The sequence below is a fragment of the Anopheles darlingi genome, chromosome 2 (assembly GCF_943734745.1).
Source record: "Anopheles darlingi chromosome 2, idAnoDarlMG_H_01, whole genome shotgun sequence".
Classification (NCBI taxonomy): Eukaryota; Metazoa; Arthropoda; class Insecta; order Diptera; family Culicidae; genus Anopheles; species Anopheles darlingi.
This window is the reverse complement of record NC_064874.1, coordinates 52,340,159-52,360,463: the sequence shown is the minus strand read 5'-3', so window position 1 is coordinate 52,360,463 and position 20,305 is coordinate 52,340,159. Positions and strand designations below refer to the sequence as shown.

At 35.7% G+C, this 20,305-nt stretch overlaps 3 protein-coding genes across 3 annotated transcripts; 2 read left to right on the top strand and 1 right to left on the bottom strand.

The window, feature by feature from the left end:
* The first annotated feature begins 1,154 nt into the window (after positions 1-1,154).
* LOC125959319 (homeobox protein H2.0-like) lies at positions 1,155-11,129 on the top strand. The gene is made up of 4 exons (XM_049692138.1): positions 1,155-1,400; positions 10,159-10,232; positions 10,319-10,525; positions 10,929-11,129. Exons 1-4 carry the CDS (start codon positions 1,319-1,321, stop codon positions 11,127-11,129), a joined length of 564 nt encoding a protein of 187 aa, XP_049548095.1. The 5' UTR covers positions 1,155-1,318.
* Positions 11,130-13,676: 2,547 nt separating this feature from the next.
* On the bottom strand, positions 13,677-16,712 carry LOC125951423 (uncharacterized). The gene is made up of 5 exons (XM_049680256.1): positions 16,451-16,712; positions 15,632-15,763; positions 15,438-15,554; positions 14,420-14,910; positions 13,677-14,357 (listed from the first exon to the last, which is right to left on the bottom strand). Exons 2-5 carry the CDS (start codon positions 15,731-15,733, stop codon positions 14,054-14,056), a joined length of 1,014 nt encoding a protein of 337 aa, XP_049536213.1. The 5' UTR covers positions 15,734-15,763; positions 16,451-16,712; the 3' UTR covers positions 13,677-14,053.
* Positions 16,713-17,133: 421 nt separating this feature from the next.
* On the top strand, positions 17,134-20,304 carry LOC125949977 (nucleolar complex protein 3 homolog). The gene is made up of 6 exons (XM_049677495.1): positions 17,134-17,228; positions 17,318-17,917; positions 17,985-18,319; positions 18,393-18,972; positions 19,050-19,449; positions 19,522-20,304. Exons 1-6 carry the CDS (start codon positions 17,177-17,179, stop codon positions 19,760-19,762), a joined length of 2,208 nt encoding a protein of 735 aa, XP_049533452.1. The 5' UTR covers positions 17,134-17,176; the 3' UTR covers positions 19,763-20,304.
* Position 20,305: the final 1 nt, after the last annotated feature.

Sequence of the window (20,305 nt, the reverse complement as noted above, 5' to 3'; positions counted from 1 at the left end):
TAAGCTAGGCGGCGTCCGTGGTAGTTCGTAGGCTATGAATTTGCGTCCGTAAATTGTTCTGTTTTGGTAAACAACCAATAAATCTCTAGGTCTAGTCTCACGAATTGTCGTCGTAACCGCGAAGACGTTTGAAGTTTCAAAACCTTCTGTCAGATCCCATTAAAAAAATAGAAACGGATACGCATGGGTATTATACGTAAAAGCTGAAGCCACAGCCTAACACCCAAATGATTGCTATACCTAAATGTTTAGGACGCAAAACCAGGGTTAAGATTTAAGTTTAATTGAAATAAATTTAATCTTTTGAACAATTTCGTTCGAACAATCGAGGTAAACTTTATTTATTACTTACAATAAATATTCGAATCCAAACTGACAACTCTTCTTTTAATGAATATCACCTTTTAAGGACCAACTTCACATGGACGTAATAATGAGAGGAAATAAATTCCAGAACGGAATTTACAAATCCCATTTTTATTCAAACTATCTTTTCATGATTCCCCTTCATACTTCACATACTGTTTGTAACATGCGTGGCGGATTTTCGTCTCTGAAAATAATAAAGTCAAATGTATTGAAAATACTCCCTGCTGCACTCTATATTGAAATTGGCGCCACTTATAAACGAAATGAAGTCCACTTTTTTCCTAAAGTAAAATAAAATTAACTACTAATAGCTGGAAAAGGATAAACGTCTATAAAAGATGATTCTGTTTGTGAAGTGTGAAGTTATGTAATATGGGATAATCTAATTAAAAATAATCGAACTTCGATTCAATTTAAAAAAATTATATTCAATTGTGTCATCGAGGTTATCGAGTAGTAGAATAATAAAATAAACAATGATTTTAGTTTACAAGACAGGTTGGCTCGTATCGCGACGATTCGGTATCTTCAAATATAAATATTTATTTCTCAATTAGCTCCGCCCATTCGCTCCACTACGGGATGAAATTATTTTTGGAATTTGGGATGGTTGTTAGAATACGATGGACTGGCATAGTTCCTAAATACCCCTGTTTCTTCAGTCATAAAGTGATTGTTGAGGTTCATACAAGTGAAAAAAATAACATCTCATTCAACAATCATGTGTGAAATAAACGAAAATTATATTCAACAAGGACGCGGCTTGCAATCTACAAACTACGGAAAAAATCAATCGCATGCGAAAGATGATATTCTTAAATTCGGTATCGACCGCCTACTTGGCCAACAGATTATTCATCAAACAAGAATTGATAAGTTACACAGTGAAATACCAACAGATAAGTTACACAGTGAAAACTATTACAGTCATTTAAACAGTCTAGAGACAATGAATGGTCTATCCAAGAGTAACAACATAAGAAATAGTCTAATCAAACCGTACCCACAACGTGTCGAAAACGGCTCATACGGTAGGTTTACACTTATATATATTATTGCCTAGGGATAGGTAATCATCTTGTTGCAGCAATTTAAAAGTTTCCGTAAACGTTATACCGAGTTGAAAACAAAAATTGATATTGTTCGATGCTTATTTTTGTACCGACTACAAAAACATGCTTTACTTAAGACTCAATAACTTTGCTTCTAATGGACAAAATCTCATGAAATTTTGGCAGAAAATCAGGAAAGAATTTATATCATCATCATTTCCTGTATTCATCTGATCTGGCATTCTGTAACTTGTATATATTCGGAAAACTTCATTTACCGATGAAACGAAAACGTTATGTTGACATTTTGGCCGTTTAGAAGGATTGTACCGACCACACAAACGTACTTTACTTTAGGCTCAATAACTTTGCTTCCAATGGACCTCATTAAACATTTTTGGCAGGAAATAAGAGAAGGATTTAACTTTCAAACACATATAACCACATCAATGTGGGGCATCCAGAAATGTCGCTATTCGAAAAGTCCTGTTTACTTTGCGACAGACCGTGTAATACAACCATTATGAGAAGTTTTGAACAATATCAGAGGGGATAATAATACATTTGAAGGACAATACATTTATATATCCATTGTGCAAAGTGTTGATAAAGAATAATTGTCTGAAAAAGTAATATTTTTAAACTAATAAACAATCCAAATCTTACCAGCTTAAAAACACGTACATGATAGGTGTTCTTATGCTGATATGAAGGAATACATATAAGTTTCTAACATCAAAGATTTTTAAAGTGGGACAAATTACATTAATTTCACTTTGCTAACTACAGTTCAATTCTTTTTAACATACCATATATATATATATATATATATATCCTATCTATCCTATCTATCCGGAACGGTTTGTTATTGGAATGTCCACCGGATCGTCCGAGAGAGAAGAAAGACCCTCGATCTGATCGATCGACGTTTGAGTAAATTTGAAGTGCGGTGCTTTTAGTTATGATCTACCGTGTGACTATGTAAATCATCGTAGGCTAAATACTGGAAAACTGGATCAAATGTGTCGTATTGTAATGACGTTGGCCGAACACTAAAGTCAAAATATTTTATAAAAAAAAACTTAGGAAAATATAATTCGTGGTTCCAAATGACATCATTTAGCCCGAAAGGGAAAGCCTTAAACCTCAAAAATCATGTTGACTTTCCAGTTCATAATTACAATCACGTCGCATCTCCATTTCCAACATCACTAACTGACCTAGCTATTGATTTGGTTCTTTGATAAATCGAATACCACCAAATTATGGAATCGATAAAATTATATCTACTGAAATTTTAAAGTTCCTGTATACGATAAACCAACGACCGATCAAAGACAGTACGAAGTCTGTCGGGGCAACTAGTATATATATATAATACTAGCATGTCCCGCGTGCGCCGCTACGCGTAGAAGATTAGGTTTTACTGAAATGTTCTATATCTTTGAGTTTCTACTTTGTGTGTTATGAGTGTTGTTAATATTTGCCGATGATTCAACCTTGGTTACATGATCGCCAACCATGGTTTTGATCCTATTTTTGAATTTCGAGGATTGATTAGCTACTATTACTAAACTATCACTGGCAGTTGATACTCGGCTGGCACGCTTCCCTTTTGCCTACGAAGGAATCGGAAGCATTGCTGCGCACCGACTAACGGAGACTGTTTGTTTCGTATGTAATCCCGTCGCCTTTAATTCCTCCTCGCTTTTGGGGACTATCGACCTCAGGTTTTTTGTTGTAGCCTTCGGAAAGAGGTACTCGCTTTTGGGATACCATTAGCGTCGCAAAGAATTTAACCAAAAAGAGGAGATTTCTAATCAGATTCTGTTTTATCCGCAAATCTCCTGACCTTTTACACCCCGGGTCTGCAGGTGTCCTTCTAGGGAACACACATAATGATTCATTTTTCCAATAACTTAGTTGAGCTCCTAACGTTACCGCCTGGAGTTTGGACCCCGCGCAACAGCACTTATGATAATGTTAATATTTGGTATATAGTGCCATTCAGTATAGATTCGATATGAATGTCAATTTTTTTTAGCTTGTGATGTAGTAAATGCTTGCAAATAAACTATAGAATTCAACATAAATATGAATGTTCCGTGTTTTCATCGATACGGCCGGATATCGGTGTCTGACTCGACGATTGAAAATATCTGGATTTTTCATATTTCGCTTCAATTATCATCATTGTTGTTCGGGAAAAGTGCGGTTTTTTTTTACTTCCTACTAAAAGTGCAATCGAGAACATCCTGAACTGTTAGTAATGTGTGTGCGCATTTTAAATATTTATACATAATTTTTTTAAATGAAATTTCGAAAATTCGAATTTTGCATATTGCCTGTGTATGCTTAAACCGGTCTGAGCTAAGCCTTCTGGGATAAAATTTTCATTAATTAAAATAATTTGCGCTGGCAACGCCCCCTGACGGTCGGTATAGTATCTACTGTTCGGTGAATTAGTGGATTTTCAAAAATCATTTAAAAATAACTGTTCAAGCTAGGACTTTGAAAATTTGAGATTATTATTTTTTCTGTATGAAAAATCAAAGAAAAATAACAAATTACAGCTGAACAGAAAGTTACGAAAAATAATTTTCCTATTTTTTGAATAACTTAAGTAATGGGGATGAAATATAGTTTACTTCCTGATACCTACAAAAGATACCCACAAAGTTTGGTTCAAATCGGTTCAGCCGTTTCGGAGGAGTTTGGACACAAAAAAACGTGACACGAGATTTTTATATATATTGATATAGATACGCGATGCGATATATATATCTATATATATATATAAATGAATCATGTCTGTCCGGATGTCCCTTACAGACTCCGAAACTACTGGGCCAATTGACTCCAAATTTAGTATTGGAGGGTTTTAGGGGCCGGTGAGTGCTATAGGCTTGGTTAGAAACCCCCCGCTACCTTCCTTCCTGCCCTTCCCTAACACTTGATTGTTAAAAACATTAATAGCTGCGCAAGTTATGAACCGAATACCATTAAAACTTGCACAGTTGTTGATGGTCACCTGAGAAATTATGGAACAAAATTTGGTTCATATCGGATGGGGGGAAGGGGGTGCCTCCATACAACCCCAATCCTTAAAATTCATCCTAGGGCAATATGGGTATCGTTTCCTAGGTTTTGATGATCTCTAAATTGATTGGATTCGCTTAATACTCTTTTACTTGCTTCTTTCCCCTATCCACCACCACCACCCTCCATTCCGTACATCTTGCAGAGCAGAGTGATGGGTGGGAAAATTGGATAGTTGGATTGGATTGGTGGGAAGATAGGATAGTCATTAGTTAATTAAGAAGTTGCTTTAAGTTTCAGAAGTCAATTTACATGAAACAATAATAAAATCTCATTTAGTTGTAAAGTATTTGAATTGATCAAGAATTATATTAATTTTTGATTATTGTTTTGCGTGCCTATTATCATTGACGATTTTCAACGTATCGGGTTATGAATGGTAACGATCGGAATTGCATGCACAAACATATAAAGCAGCAGTAATCGAATAGCAATAGAAAACAAAACCAACATATCCTATCTATCAGGAACGGCTTGCGATTGGAATAATCACCGAGAATGTCCGAGAGAGAAGAAAGACCCTCGATCTGATCGATCGACGTTTGAGTAAATTTGAAGTGCGGTGCTTTTAGTTATGATATACCATGAGGACTATGTAAATCATCGTAAGTTGAATTCCAGAAAAATGGGTCAAGTGTGTAGTATTGTAATGCCGTTAAATACACAGCATTTGAACATAACAAGTTATTTGCAAGTTATTTGTTTGACAAAAAAAAACCTGAGAAAATATAATTCGTAAATACAAAGCCTTAAAATTCAACCATCAAGTTAACTTTCCAGCTCATATTTACAATCACGTCGCATCTCTATTTCCAACATCACTACTGACCTTGCTATTGATTTGGTTAATTGATAAATTGAATACGACCAAATGATGGAATAGATAAAATTATATCTAGTGAAATTTTCAAGTTCCTGTTTACGATAAACCCACGACCGATCAAAGACAGTACGAAGCCCTTGAATGATTCGAATCGAGCGACGACTACCAAGACCTTACACCTTGGAACCATTAGCCGTGGCCACACGGGGCGAAAACTCTAGCGCAAACGAAAAAATTAATGTCAAAACGGTTTCGCTTAACCCTTACACGCTGTCAAACTTTTATACGTCCGCGGACTTTTTCGCTGAACCCTTGACGCTATCGAACGCTTTATTTACGAAAATGTAGGTTCTTTTCGTATTGATTTTGCATTTTTAATATAAATATAACAGCAACAGCAACAATATCGTTAAAAACTGCAAAATTTATTCGGAAATCAACTTCAGCGGCCAAAACACAGATGAAAACAATACGTTTGACATTTCGGCATAAATTTTCGGGTTTTTACCCCTGCCACACGAAGCGAAAACATTTTGGCATTAATGTGCAAATTTGCGCGCAAATTTGCACATTAATGCCAAAATGTTTTCGCTTCGATATGTTTACATGGCCGGGTTGAGGAAATTAAAATCGTTTTTTTGAAGAAAAGGATTGAATACACTAGCAATGATCACTCACTGTCGATGTAAACCACAAAAAGAACATATTGTGAGCCCTACCGTTTGCAAAAAGCTTTTACGCTAGGTTTTACGCTCCACGGACCAATAATCGTTTGACAGCATGTAAACGGCAAGCGTAAACGTTTTGGCATTAATTTTTTCGTTTGCGCTAGAGTTTTCGCCCCGTGTGGCCACGGCTATTGAATCAGAACAGTCGGTTGCGCCTGTTTCGCGGATCACTTTTGATGATCAGCATAAGTCTGTGGCGAACGACAATCCCAAAAGGAATTGGAAACATGCGTCAATACGTCGCAGCCCGCTCTAACCATAATGCTTGGTAACATAGACCGGTTAAATGTTAATCATCGTTCGATGCTTCTCGCGGTTTTTCACTGGTTGAAATCGCGATTTAAAGCCAAATTCAACAAATAGATTTATTTTGACAATCCTCAATTAAAAAATCACGAGGCAGAAGACACGGCAAGCTGGCGAAACTAAAATACGCCAGCATACAAAGCAAAACCGTTGCAGTACTTGACTGGGAGTTGCCAGCTCAATCGTTGTGTTCAGCTTCCCATCATTATTTGTTGAAATCTTGAAATAAATATATTCGTTATCTTATCAGAATGGTTTATAATTTCTAAAACGCCGTTTGGCATGCAGTCTATCGATTTTGATTAAATTTTAAAAGCACTGACTTCCATATGTCTTCCCAAGCGACTATAAAATCATCGCTTAAAGCTCACGATCTGATGAAAACTACTTTCCCGCAGCACCCCATTTACAAATTCGAACTCACAAAATGTTTTCCAACGGATTATATGCGATAGTGCGAGCAGATATGGCCAAAAAATCCATTTTCTGATCTTCAATCCAAGCAATAATCTTCTTTCTCAAGTAGAAAAAACATTATTTCCCTGGTAACCAAATTACATTTGATTTTCCTGGTGCAGAAATTTCCTTTAAAATTTAAATTAAATTAAATAAGTGCAAAAAAAGGTTGGCAGAGTGTACCTGGTATTTTGGGTGTTGGTGAAGCTGAGGACCGAATTTCTATCTTCTGTCCTCAGCTTCACCTTCTTCAAAAATAATCTGATTTGCCCTATAATAATCGGGCCGTTTAACTAGTGTGTGCAAATGCGTGAGGAGTGCTCTGAAGGCTCGTAAATGTTGCCTGTGGATATGTGCCCAAAAAACTGACACACAAAAGACAATCTGTAAAAAAAGTCAGAACCAGATTAAAAAGTTAGACTGCAAGGCTTCATTTTCTGATTATTACTTCCAATTAAAAATCATGTAATTACTCTTAGTACACACTTACAGACTATCTAGCTGCGTTGACTGTGAACTCAGTGCAAAATATCGATATGATCGTTAATAAAAACTTATGCTCTAAATAAGGTTGAATCCTATGTCAAAAGAAACAGTTGTTGTGAAACAGTAACCGACTTCCTGCAGCTGCAGCATGTTACAATAGACCTATCGTTCTGCTATTGCCTAAACATGTGCTTTCCTCGGCGTGAAAAACCAACGTAACTTTACCTTTATTTGTTTGCTTGATTCATTTTATAGAGGAAACGAGTGAAAAATGGATGGTACTATCAAATGGTGAAGGGAAAACATATACTGTTTAGAATAAGAACAAGAATTTGCTTCCAAACAAACAGAGTTATGTAACATGGAGAAGAAGAGAAAAGCAAACATTATGAACCGGATAACTGATTCATATAAACAAAATCGACCCACACTAGTCTTGGTTTATTGGATAAAATAAATTATACTTCCCTCAACGCGTGTGCTCCCTCAGCAAGGAATGATTGTTTTAAAATAGGATGCATGCCATTTGTTTACAAAAAATCATTTGACGGCTAGATGAAGAGCATAGAAGAACGTTAGAAATTATAGAGTTGAGCTGTGTTGATTTATATTTTTTTATGTTTATAGAATATAGATAAAATTGCTACATGGAACACTCAAAATTTATGACAAATATCAACTATACCTGTACACTTAAGGTAATTTCGTTCTTTAATAGAGAGCAGAGAAGTGACATTAATTCGGAGAACTGAGATAAAACTATAAAGTTATAAATAATTTTAGTAATTTAGTAGTCATATAGTAATAATCTGATGTTTTAACAGTCGTAGTTGTTGCAAGAAAATTCTTCATGCGCTGGTTTGAAGACTTTATCCAGTACACCCGATGGTTGGAAACCAATTCAAAAGTGGTATTGATCGGTCGAGAAACGTGGGAAGAAAAATAATCTGTTGTATGGTGCTTTTTTGATTCTACTCGGTCGAAACGATGTATATGCGTTATGTTGGTTAAGGTGACTTTATTAGCCAATCGAGCCTGCAATTTTTCGGGAATGTTTTTTACAGTGACCGGCATAAGTAAAAGCCCACCCCTTGATTTATGTAGATTTTTGACTATAAATCCTACATTTTCTATCGTATCCGGCAAGTGTTGTGGTTTTCTTGTAGGTTTAACATTCCTCTTTCAGTTTCACTAGCTTTCATCTCGATTGGATTGATAACAAATTTTTGATAAATGTTTAAATGAGAGATGGTCGATCACAGATGTGACAAAAGTAAAAGCCCACTTTACAATAAATATTATTGTGACTCTAATAAAGCCCCCTGGTAACTATATCTTTGTAAGGCCTTTAGTTTACATCTGTTTTAAAGTTTTAGGTCCCCCCCCCCCCCCCACCCATTATTGTTTACAGTAATTTAATCCATTAATCGTAGTAGTTCCAGTAGTAAGTCGATTGCGCACGGGTTTTCGCTAAAGAAATGGGTGTATGGGATAAAAATAAATCGTTGCATGCCTGAAATCTTCTTATGCAGCATTGATTCAATCATGTGTCTCAACAGATATTAGCAGAAAAAATATTATTAGTAGGGGACACCTTTATGCCATCATGACTAATCACCAATGTTCATCAGAACAGCAAATGAGATTTAAAACGGGAAGACGAATGATCGAACAAATTATAAAAGCCATTCCGGAGATTAGGAAATCGTTAGAATTAACTACCTGTTCCATCATGAAAACCCTGTCGCTGTCTATTTTGGAGCAAACTATGCCACATTAGATTAGCTCTACATGAGTACAAGAGTGCGTATGCTAAAAGTCTTCCGTTTATAAGCCAAAAAATATGGTTAAACGTTTGAATTTCACCCGGAAATGTGTAACCAAGTTAAAAGAAGGCTAGAGCAATGTTCTATAGTCTGACGAATCATAAATGGAAACATTTAATATAAACTATCACGAAAGAGATTGGCGAAAATAAACCATGGTTTGCAAGAACGTAATGTACCGGTCATAATCAAGCACGGAGGTGGTAGTATGAAGTTGCGAGGTGGATTTTCCATGGCTCTTGTGGACAATTTAAAGAAAATGATGGTATTATGGGGGGCGAAAATTATGTTGACACCCTTAATAACTATTTGATGGACTCAGTACGAATAAGCCCATTTAAAAGCACTTTTCTTATGCAACAGGGCAGAGATCCCAAACATACTGCTAAAATAACTAATATTTTTTAATGTTCCCGCGTCACTCCCCTTCTCAAATGGCCTTCTCAAAGCCAAGATTTTCAACGGATCAAGAATTTGTGGGAAATTTTAGATAAAAATTTCATTAAGAATTATGTTATTATCAAAACAATTATGTTTTTGGAAGTTATTCAACAAGTTTGAACCTCAATACACCTGAAATCGTGTAGACGTCATGCCAAAACACCTGTAACTTAGAATCCGAGCTAAGGATGGACCATATTCATTGTTAAGCAAATTTCATTGTAGGTGGGCTTTTACTTTTGTCACATCTGTGATCGATCATCTCTCATTTAAACAATTATCAAAAATTTGTTATCGATCCAATCGAGATGAAAGCTAGTGAAACTGAAAGAGGAATGAGGAAAACACAACATTTGCTGTTTACGATAAAAAATATAGGATTTACAATCGAAAATCTACAAAAATCAAGGGGTGGGCTTTTACTTATGCCGGTCACTGTACTTGTTTTTTATAGTGGCGCTGATTCTTATAGTCGAAATTCCTGAAGATTTATGGTTGTTAAATTGTAAAAACCTTGTAATGTATGTTTTATATGTTGATCAAATTTTAAAACCACCTCTTTGTATTTACAGCTATACAATCTTTAAGAGGAGATGGACGTCAATTCGATTCAGAAACTGCAAGGCTTACCAATATGACAAATGGGGTATGGTTCATAGAATACACGCAGGAAAATATCTCATTATCATTTGCCAACCACATCTTACACCATCTGTATTTCATCTACAAAAGGAACCATATCTGTTACATTCAAAACAAAGTACAATCAACAAAACTGTTGAACATGCCACATCCATTCGACGGAAGCGTTCATGGTCCAGAGCAGTGTTTAGCAGTCTCCAAAGGAAGGGACTGGAAAGGACATTCCAGGATCAGAAATATATCACAAAACCAGACAGGAAACGTCTTGCCGCCAATCTAGGCTTGCACGATGCGCAGGTATAAGTATTGTCACTACTAAACACATATTAATGACGATCAAATTGCCTTTTATTTAGCAAATAATTGGAATAGAGCAAACATAGGGCTCATTCATTGGCTAAAAGCAAATTTAGTTTTTTAAAAAGAATTGTAAACTATAGTTATGAACATACTGTATGCTATTGCAGCTTTTAATCAGTTAAAAATATATTTATTAAATTTTATGAAGAGAAAGAAGCTATAATAATAAATAATGTATATATACAGGGTGTGCCATCCAGCCAGGACCTACTTAAATGTTAAATAACTCCGCTAACTAACTTTTCAGCCGATTTTGGAAAATGAACCAAATTTATCTAGGTTATACGACATTTATTGTCAGTTCAACCAGAATATAATATCTAGATTTTTCGCATTATAGGTTAAAGTTTGGTTTCAAAACCGTCGGATGAAATGGCGACACATGGTTAAAAGTAGAAGACTGCCATCCACACAAAGCCATTCTACTATCAACGAAACAGTATCTGAGGGATCAAATACATCTGACGTCACAACAGCCGATGAAGTATTAGCATTTTGCATCGAAGAAGACAGCAGAGATATCGACATAATAATAGATTGATTTTTTTATACTTAATTATAGATTAATGGTGTTAATATCAACACAAACATGTATTATAAATGTATTACAATTTTCCAAAAAGTAAGCAAAATAAAGGTTCTGAGCAGAACATGTTTCATTTGTCCTTCATAGTTTAGTATGTCATTTCTTGAGAACTTTCTTCCTTGAATAAAAGATATCTTTAAAAAAGCCTTTCAAAAAATGTGATGCTGAAACACAGAAAATTTGCTTCGTTCGGTTAAGCTCACCAAAAATCCAGGATCCGTTAGATGAGATTGGCTAAATATCGATATGGTACCCAAATACATGAACCCTACCAACGTCCCACAACTGCATCCTATCGAAAAATTCTAAGCAAACCTGAACCGTAGCATCTTTGGCAACAATTTTGTGCTAAAACGGAGAAGGAATCTAAAAAGCACTGAAATAACTGAAAAACACAAACAAACAAACGTGTTTTTGAGCATCTTGTCGAAAATTCCGGCTAACTACCAGAAAGCTGCTCGGAATGGCACATCCTTTTTTAATGTATACGTTAGTTGGCAGGGCAAATAAAATGTTAGGCTTCGTTATACGTTCGACAATGGAATTTAAAGAAGGAAGACTTGTGCATAGGCGCAAGGTAAAGCCCCATCCATTTAGAATCTGGACACATGTTTTTAATCGCTGCAGTGCCTCTAGTTGTTACCCGGTTGCATACCGTTCTGTCAATGGGGCACTTACTCGATGCAAATAAATCTGCACACTTATTATTAAAACTTAAAATTAAAAATTTGGCTGGAGAAAAATCGCGAAAGTTTTGCAATTTCCAAACTCTACTAAAAATACCGTATGCAAACGTTACGGGAGGACTTTTACCTTGATTCTAGCAAAATAAAATAGCTGAAAAGTGTAACAAATAACCAATTCTGCAGACAAAAGTAAATCAACAATCCTGGGATCTCCCAGCGTGATTCCACCACAAAACTCACCGCAGACGTCATAACAGTTCGGCAAATATGTTTAAAGGAAATTTTAAGGTCGTATCATACCAGAAAATACTTAAATAGGACCCTAGAGCACAGCTTGATTGGCCAAATCCGTGCAGGGAATCTGTATGAACAACTATTGACCGAATTCAAACCATGCATTTTGATGGACGGTGGAACACACGTAAAAATGAATTTAAAAAATACCAGGCAACAGATTTGACTTTGCCGTTCATAGATGGAATGATTTAGGAAGGGTTTGGTTTATTTACGGAGATAAATTTGCCCGTAATATAATGATTTGGTATGGGATCTCCAATTGTTGCGACAGCTCCAATTCCAGGTTCTAAATGGACTGGGCTTTACAGAGGGCCTTTGGTTATTCACAGGCCATCTTTAAAGGGGAGCTTTGGTTATTTCCGGTCAAAAAAGGCTTATTTTTGACGATTTATTGTGCAGAAACCATTCAACTTATTTTTTTCAAGTGAATGTCATTTTAAACTAGAACTTTTCAAGAATATTTGGTTCTATTTTGGGGAAGGTTTGTTCAAAACTACGTTCATGGCATCCAATCTAGAAAGGCAAGTTTGCAAAAATGTACTTTTTGCGGTGCCCTTCGTAGGCACGTGCTGGGTCATCAGAAATGTACAAATGAATATTCTTTTGTTAGATTATAAGTTTATTCAGGTAGCCCCGTCGAATTTTTATAGTTTCCCATTTTTCGATTTTCGGCAGATTTTTAAATTTGAAAAAGTGATGCTTTTTTTATGTTGCCTCAGAAAACGAGCTTTACAAAATTTAAAAAAAAAGTATCAACAATTTTTATAAAATCTCGACGGGGCTACCTGGAAAATAGTGTATTGATTTGAAATTTCGAACATATAATTTTTTCAAAATTTCAAATCGATCGGTCCAGTAATTTTTATGCTACGATGGGCACCGACTTTGAAAACGTAGGTTTTGTGAATCGCGATTCAAAGTCGCGAGATGCTTTGAGCGATGTATGAAAGGTGGATTTAAAAAAATCTATACCTTTGTCAGTTTGGCTTCGATTGATCCCACAATTTTACACACTACTCTTGAAAGGATAAGCACTCATAAAAAATGTAAGTAGTAAATGCGAAGAAATAAAATAAAATACCGAAGCCCCCCTGAAGTTCAAACTGATAAATGGAGACGTAGAGTCACCAGAGTTGCTTGTTCGTTTCCAAATTCGTTTACCGTACCGCTTAACAAGATACACAGGTCTACTTTATATCGCGCCGAGCAGGACAAACTATAGCAGCTATGCCACTGTGAACGCAATGTGGTGTATTTCAATATGTTCAATGGCAAATAGACGTTCAACGCAGCGCAAGGGTCAACAACACTTTATGTTACCAGTGGCGTTAAATGTATGTTTGTAATTATCTGTAACGCCTCTATGTTGTAAGTTTGTATTTATCTACCCAAGGGGGTCGGTATGACGTGTAGAGTTATATTGCAATAAATAAATAAATAAATAAAGGGTCAATTATGATTATTTCACTAAAAAATTATGTTAACATGTTCAATTCATGAGAACGTTGGAAACTTTAATTGAATGCGTTTTAGTAAAGCAAACTTTTTGGTTTATTGAGTTTTATAAAAGAATCTATCTATCTGCAGAAAAACATAGAAGATGTGCATTCCATAGATATTTCTGGACAATGAATCTTTGCATGAGATCAGCACTAATGCAAGGTACGCTTTAATACTTTTGCGGATAGCTTTGCGGCTGCTGCTGCGCTGATGGTGATGATGCTTTTTACGCTGCTTTTGCTGTTGCGGCTGCGATTACGGCTGCTGAATTGCGATCGCGATTATATCTTTTCTAATTGCGATTATAAACATTGCGCCAATCTTTGTCTCTTTGTCTTTTGTGTTTGTCTTTGTCTTATGTAGAGTAACGTCTTTTCCAGTATATTTTAAAACAGTTCAACGATGCTTTTCCTTCTCCGTTGCCGTTCCATTCACACCATCGCTATGTTCGCAATTAGAGCGTTTTTCCGCCAATGTTTCCGATAATTCTCCTTTTTCATCTTCAGCAACTCTCGTTGATGTTTCTTCTGCGCCACAGTGGGGCAAAAATGTACCTCGTACACTCTCGAATGCTTTACGGAAACCTAATTTAGTGTACAGTCCTCGTGAAGCATCGTTTTCAGGTCTTATCACAACAAACGGTATGTATCCTCGTTGTATGACCAACTTCGTTAAAGATTTTGCTACCTGAATGCCGTATCTACGAAAAAAATGAAAAATATAGCTAAACACACACATTTGGCACATTTTTTAAATGCTTACCCTTTTCTGCGAAACTTAGGTTTCGTTTGCATAGAAAACATTCCTCCGTAATATGACTGCAAACTCCAAGCCGCTAATTCGTTGTCAGATACATTGAATACACCGAAGCCCGGAAGCTGGTGCACTAATTTATTGAACAACTCCAAACTCTCAATGTCGCTGGCCGGGTAGAGATCGTGAATGTCCTTCACATCGTTTATACAGAGCGGTTTCATAATCACCTCGTTCGATGCTAACGGTTCCAAAGGTAAATCTAAATCATTCGTGAATTCGTGAACATATATGTCCCCAAAGATGTGCCCGTCCAACTTTCCCTTAACCTTTTCTCTGAATATCTCTTCCATCATACGCATAATGCCTACATGAGTGAAATTCATATAAATTGGACTATTCCAATCGAAAAGAATGTCCTCGTCTTTAATCAGTTCCATTCGCTCTAGTTTATCTGGAGGACAGAAGATTCCTACGCTCTCGTTTGTTCTATTATCCGGCTAAAAAGAGAAATAAAAGAAGTTATTAGACCCGTTATATCTGCTTTATGTTTAATTTTGTTTAATTTAGTTTAATTTTAGTTTTACATAAGATAATTTTTACATTTTTCATTAAATTGGTAAACTTTCTAGAATATTTCTTTTTTATATAGAATGTGTAGATACTTTTCCAAAATAATTAATGAGAGTTTTACACTTTGTTAAACAACATCATAAAAACTGTTACTTTTCCATATTCAATCTCCTGCCAAAATTTAAAATATTAAAATTACAGTAAAACCGCGAGGAAACCCTGGAAAAATTCATCATCAAGGTCGTCGATTCGTATACGCCCCAGTTATTGAGTGTATTGTATTTTATTATATATATATAAGATATATCCTATTATATTATATGTTATGTAAGAATACGAAAATCATTCAAAAATAAAATTAAGGAGTTTTGTTGCTAGAAATGGTGCTATGATTTCCATTTCTTGTTCCTCCTATTAAACGTTATGAACACATTTCATTTGATGCGACACCTACCGTGTATGTACAACCAGGAAAATGTAAGCAAATCGGATCATCTGGCCATGTTTTCGCCCTATAAAATTGAAAGTGCCATACTCTATCATTCAGGTACGTCTTGATCGTTTCATGAAACTACGGGAAGAATATAGAAGTTGAACTAATATGAAAGAAGTATCCTAACGGTATGCATAAAAAAGCTTTAGACTTACTTTTAAGGAATAAGGAAAATAGTTCTGTAATATTTCCATCATTCCCTCCAGCTCATATTCCTTAACAATCACAAAATTCCTGCCCACCGGGACTATAGCCATTGTTGTTGGATGTTTTGAACCAATTAATAGCTAATAATGAACATGCAATTATGATTATAAGTAACACGTGTATAATAAAGACTGTTTCCAGCCTCTTACTCACAACCACACTCTCACACTCCCACACACAAACACACACACACACAGACACACACACACACACACACACACACACACGCATATATATATATATATATATATATATATATATATATATATATATATATATATATATATATATATATATATATATATATATATATATATATATATATATATATATATATATATATATATATATATATATATATATATATATATATATATATATATATATATATATATATATATGCGTGTGTGTGTGTGTGTCTGTGTGTCTGTGTGTGTATGTATCATCCTACTCCTTACTTTATTTGGTTATTGGTAACTGAAGTCTGAACTTCATAATTTGTGATCACGTTTCACAGAAAACAGTCTTACTATTCAATCAATTACTATTGCTTTCTTGATCTACTAAAACATGTTTACTCAATGAAACATATCTTAATACGAGCAACAACAAATGCGTTCATACATCTGTGTTTAATATTGTTTCACAATAAACTTGAACCATTGAAATATCATAACAATTTTTCATAATTATATTCAATATTATTTCATTAAATAAGCAACCAAGGCAGCTGATTTTTTACTGGTTCGTTTCTTAGGGAAACTTACACAAAAACTGGTGAGCTCTGATGATTCACGCAACCACTATTATAGCGCAAAAATTACGATATGCGGAATTTTAATTTTTGCAACACTCAATAGAATATAAACCCGGTAGAATATAACTAAACGAAGAGAAAATCGTAGTTCTTTTTTGAGGCAGATACGTATCAGGCCGCAATTCACAGCACACCAAAAATGCGTGTTTTTGGTAGTCCTTCAACTATTCCAAGCGACATTTTAACTAACAACTGAAAATTGACCGCATTTACAGACGCAATATTTTTTATAATTCCTTAATCTACAATGCGCATGTTTCCGAAACCCAAACCAAAAGGATTTTTGGCTGCGTAATTGTTTCATTTGGCTGCGAAATTTGGTGGCGAAATATTTCCCTCCATCGCCTTTTACGCTTCGATATGTTTACATGGCCGGGTTGAGGAAATTAAAATCGTTTTTTTGAAGAAAAGGATTGAACACACTAGCAATGATCACACACTATCGATGTAAACCACAAAAAGAATCCTCCCGTTTGCAAAAAGCTTTTACCCTAGGTTTCACGCCACGCAAATCTGATCGGAGTTTTGAAAAAACAAGATAAATGAAATAAACGATACAACGAACGAAATAAAAAACGATATTTTTTGCTCGTCTTTTTTGTTGTTCTGCTGCAGAGGCAGTTTTCTTGTTCAAGCACGTGGAGGCAGGTAAACCGATTTCGCTAACTTCTTGATTATGGCTCGAATATTAAAGAAAAAGTCGGCAAAAGCCAATTCATCGGCTAAAAGTAAGTCAATCTAGTAAATGCCCGTAGTTTGCTTTTCAAAAATAGCTCATTGTCGCCTTTTTTCAACGTTTGCTCTATAAATTTCCCAGAAAAGAAAGTTCATCCTTCGCAGAAAGGTAGAAGCAGATTCGAGATTCAAGCGGCTCGTAAGGATAGATCGAAGAAAGCGATCGTACAAAAAAACGAGTTAGTAGAAAGCCTGGAAGAAGCATATCGGCGTAAGCTTGAAATAGAACTGACCGGAACGAAAATCAATCATTTATTGCCGATCAAAATAAAGGGAAAGGGATTGGTTAATCGAACTGTCCCAAATCATGCAACTGGCTTATCGACTGAACGAAAAATATACACGACCAATGACGATCTGGAACGCAGTACTAACGTTACAACATATGATACGGAAAAACCCCAAAAAGTGCTAACTCTTGCAGAGATTTTGTTGAAACGTAATCAGGAAGTTCGAGAAAAACAGCTCTCCATCGGTTCTCAATCCGCCGCAATCTTAGAAACACCGGACGCTCGGATAGATAACATGAATACCTTGCTGGACTACATTCGTCCAGTTCGTAAGGATGGAGGGATAAATTTACTTTCCATCCGAAAGACCGCAATCATATCGCTTGCGGAAATTTTTAGGGATATAGTACCAGAATTTCGCATCGGTATAGTAAACAAAGAAGAACAAAAATGTATGTACCTGACTGAATGGAAAACGAATCCCGCACTATAATTTAACATTTTTATTTTATATTCCAGTAAAAAAGGACACCCTTGCTCGCGTTAACTTTGAGAATAAGCTTCTATCGTACTATAAACAATATCTAAAAGAAATGGAGTCCGTCATGGACTCTTACCATCGCAGTTTGCGCCAATCGAAAAAGATCGCCATCGATACCCAACAGCTTTTGCAAACCTGTGTACAATGCATGTGCGACTTAGTGTTGGCTCATCCGTATTTCAATTACTCTCCAAACATTATTCAAGTCCTTGTTTTGATGTTGAACGATGTGAAGGAGAGCATTCGAAAAATAGTCCACGTATGTTTCGCTACACTTTTTAAAACGGATATCAGGTTGGATCTGACATACCATGTACGTAAAATATCGATTTAAAGTTAGTTAAGGATTTTCACTATTATATATAAATGTTATTTATTTGTTTCAGACTGTGCGCCACATTAATCAGCTGCTCAAGAAAAAAGAACGCCATGTGCATCCAGAAATGATATCCTGTTTAAAATTCCTTCAGATACACCGAATTAACCTACATGATGATACTCTACTAGAACTAAAAAAACAAAAACTAGAGAAACAAAAATCCAGAGTAATCAACATGTCTCGAAAAGAGCGTAAACGGAAGAAGAAACTTCAAGAACTGGAAAAGGATATATTTGAAACAAAAGCTGAAGAAAGCAAACAAATTGTCCGCAAAAAGTTGACCAATATATCCAAGCTGGCTTTTATGATTGTTTTTAAAATACTTAAATGCTATCCAGACTCCCGTGTCTTGAGCGTAACACTTGAAGTGCTTTCTAAATTCGCGCATACTATCAACATAGATTTTTTCGCCGATTTGGTAGAACTTTTGAACAACCTACTTGAAAATGCTGAGCTTGGGTATCGAGAACATTTGCACTGCATCCAAACGGTGTTTATTATTTTGGGTGGACAGGGTGAGGTGTTGAATATCGATCCTGCCAGATTTTATTCGCATTTTTATAAAAATCTTCTCTATGTTCATGGAGGTAAGCGTTTTCCTAGAATAGTTATTCAATTAATTCTTTTTTAACCAATGTACTGATATTTTAATAATCAAATGCAGGTAAAAATCACGGCGACATGGAAACTATTTTGAGCACCCTTGATATTCTATTATTCAAGCGGCGCCGTAATGTAACCTCTCAGCGCTACATGAGCTTCCTAAAACGTTTGGCTACCCTTACCTTGCAAACACTACCCAATGGATCTCTTGGTTTGATAGCAATTATACGTAGTAGTTTGCAAATGAACCAGCACCTTGACATTCTCCTGAATACAGATGAAGTTATAGGATCGGGTACGTTTGATCCTCTAAACGACGAACCTGAGTTCGCCAATGCTAATTGTACGTCCCTGTATGAAACGACTTGTTTGAGTCGACATTTTCATCCTACAATAAGAAAAGTCACAGCCCATCTGTTTCTTGGCACCGACAACAGAGGCACCCACATGGCAAGAGCATTGTAAGTATTTAATACATGATTGATGCTATTGATGCTTGCTATTATTAATCGTATTTTATCGTATATTCTCAGAACCCCGAGTGAATGGTATGCAAACTATGATTGTAGTGAAATTATTTTCAATCCAGAAATTATACCACCTGCAAAGTTGAAAAACACTAAACAATTTCGAAGTCAACTGGGAATTGCATCAGTAAAAGAACGTTTCCTGGTCGACTGTGCGAGTAGTACTTTGCTAGAACAATATGAAAAATTGGATACAAATTATTCCTTATTATATGACTACTTTGCAGAGTATATCTCTGATGAGTAAGTTAATCGTTTACAAATCCTTATTTGGCCATTAAACAATATTTTCGTGCTCCGACGACCGTACGTTAAATCGTTGGAACACATTCACTAACTATAAACAATGTACGGATGTATTTCTAAGAAATAAAATACTTGCTTACGTAAAACTTGTTTACGCTGCACCATCCAGAAATTTACACATAAAAAAAAGTGTTGCGGCATATGGCGCGCGACATGTTTTGAATAGATGAAAGTCATACAGCGCTCTTACCTGCCTTAAAGACCGAAGCGTTTTCAACCGGAGGTCCGAAGTCTGCCAGTCAGACAATGAACCACGTCGTCGATGAAAGTAGTCAAATTTGAGATAACATACTGAATTGAATTGGTTCGAATGACTTGCGAATAAGCCGAGGCCGCAATTAATCCCTTCTAATTATCAGTTAGTCGTTACAATTATTATTTTGAACTCATCTACCTTAAGCTCGAGCGATGTTTGATAGCCGCCATTCTTACAGCTAAAAACACCGGTGAGTTGATGAACCCTTCAACACAGTAACTCCACAAA

What these genes read in the sequence shown, in the direction of transcription:
- LOC125959319 (XM_049692138.1), top strand. Translation starts at nt 1,319, where the DNA reads ATGAATGGTCTATCCAAGAGTAACAACATAAGAAATAGTCTAATCAAA. An exon ending in TGTCGAAAACGGCTCATACG is followed by an intron (nt 1,401 to 10,158) that starts GTAGGTTTACAC and finishes TTGTATTTACAG; the next exon opens with CTATACAATCTTTAAGAGGA. An exon ending in TTACCAATATGACAAATGGG is followed by an intron (nt 10,233 to 10,318) that starts GTATGGTTCATA and finishes CATCTACAAAAG; the next exon opens with GAACCATATCTGTTACATTC.
- LOC125951423 (XM_049680256.1), bottom strand. Translation starts at nt 15,733, where the DNA reads ATGGCTATAGTCCCGGTGGGCAGGAATTTTGTGATTGTTAAGGAATAT. An exon ending in TTCCTGGTTGTACATACACG is followed by an intron (nt 14,911 to 15,437) that starts GTAGGTGTCGCA and finishes TTCTCTTTTTAG; the next exon opens with CCGGATAATAGAACAAACGA. An exon ending in CCTAAGTTTCGCAGAAAAGG is followed by an intron (nt 14,358 to 14,419) that starts GTAAGCATTTAA and finishes TTTTTTTCGTAG; the next exon opens with ATACGGCATTCAGGTAGCAA.
- LOC125949977 (XM_049677495.1), top strand. Translation starts at nt 17,177, where the DNA reads ATGGCTCGAATATTAAAGAAAAAGTCGGCAAAAGCCAATTCATCGGCT. An exon ending in GGTTGGATCTGACATACCAT is followed by an intron (nt 18,320 to 18,392) that starts GTACGTAAAATA and finishes TATTTGTTTCAG; the next exon opens with ACTGTGCGCCACATTAATCA. An exon ending in TCTTCTCTATGTTCATGGAG is followed by an intron (nt 18,973 to 19,049) that starts GTAAGCGTTTTC and finishes AATCAAATGCAG; the next exon opens with GTAAAAATCACGGCGACATG.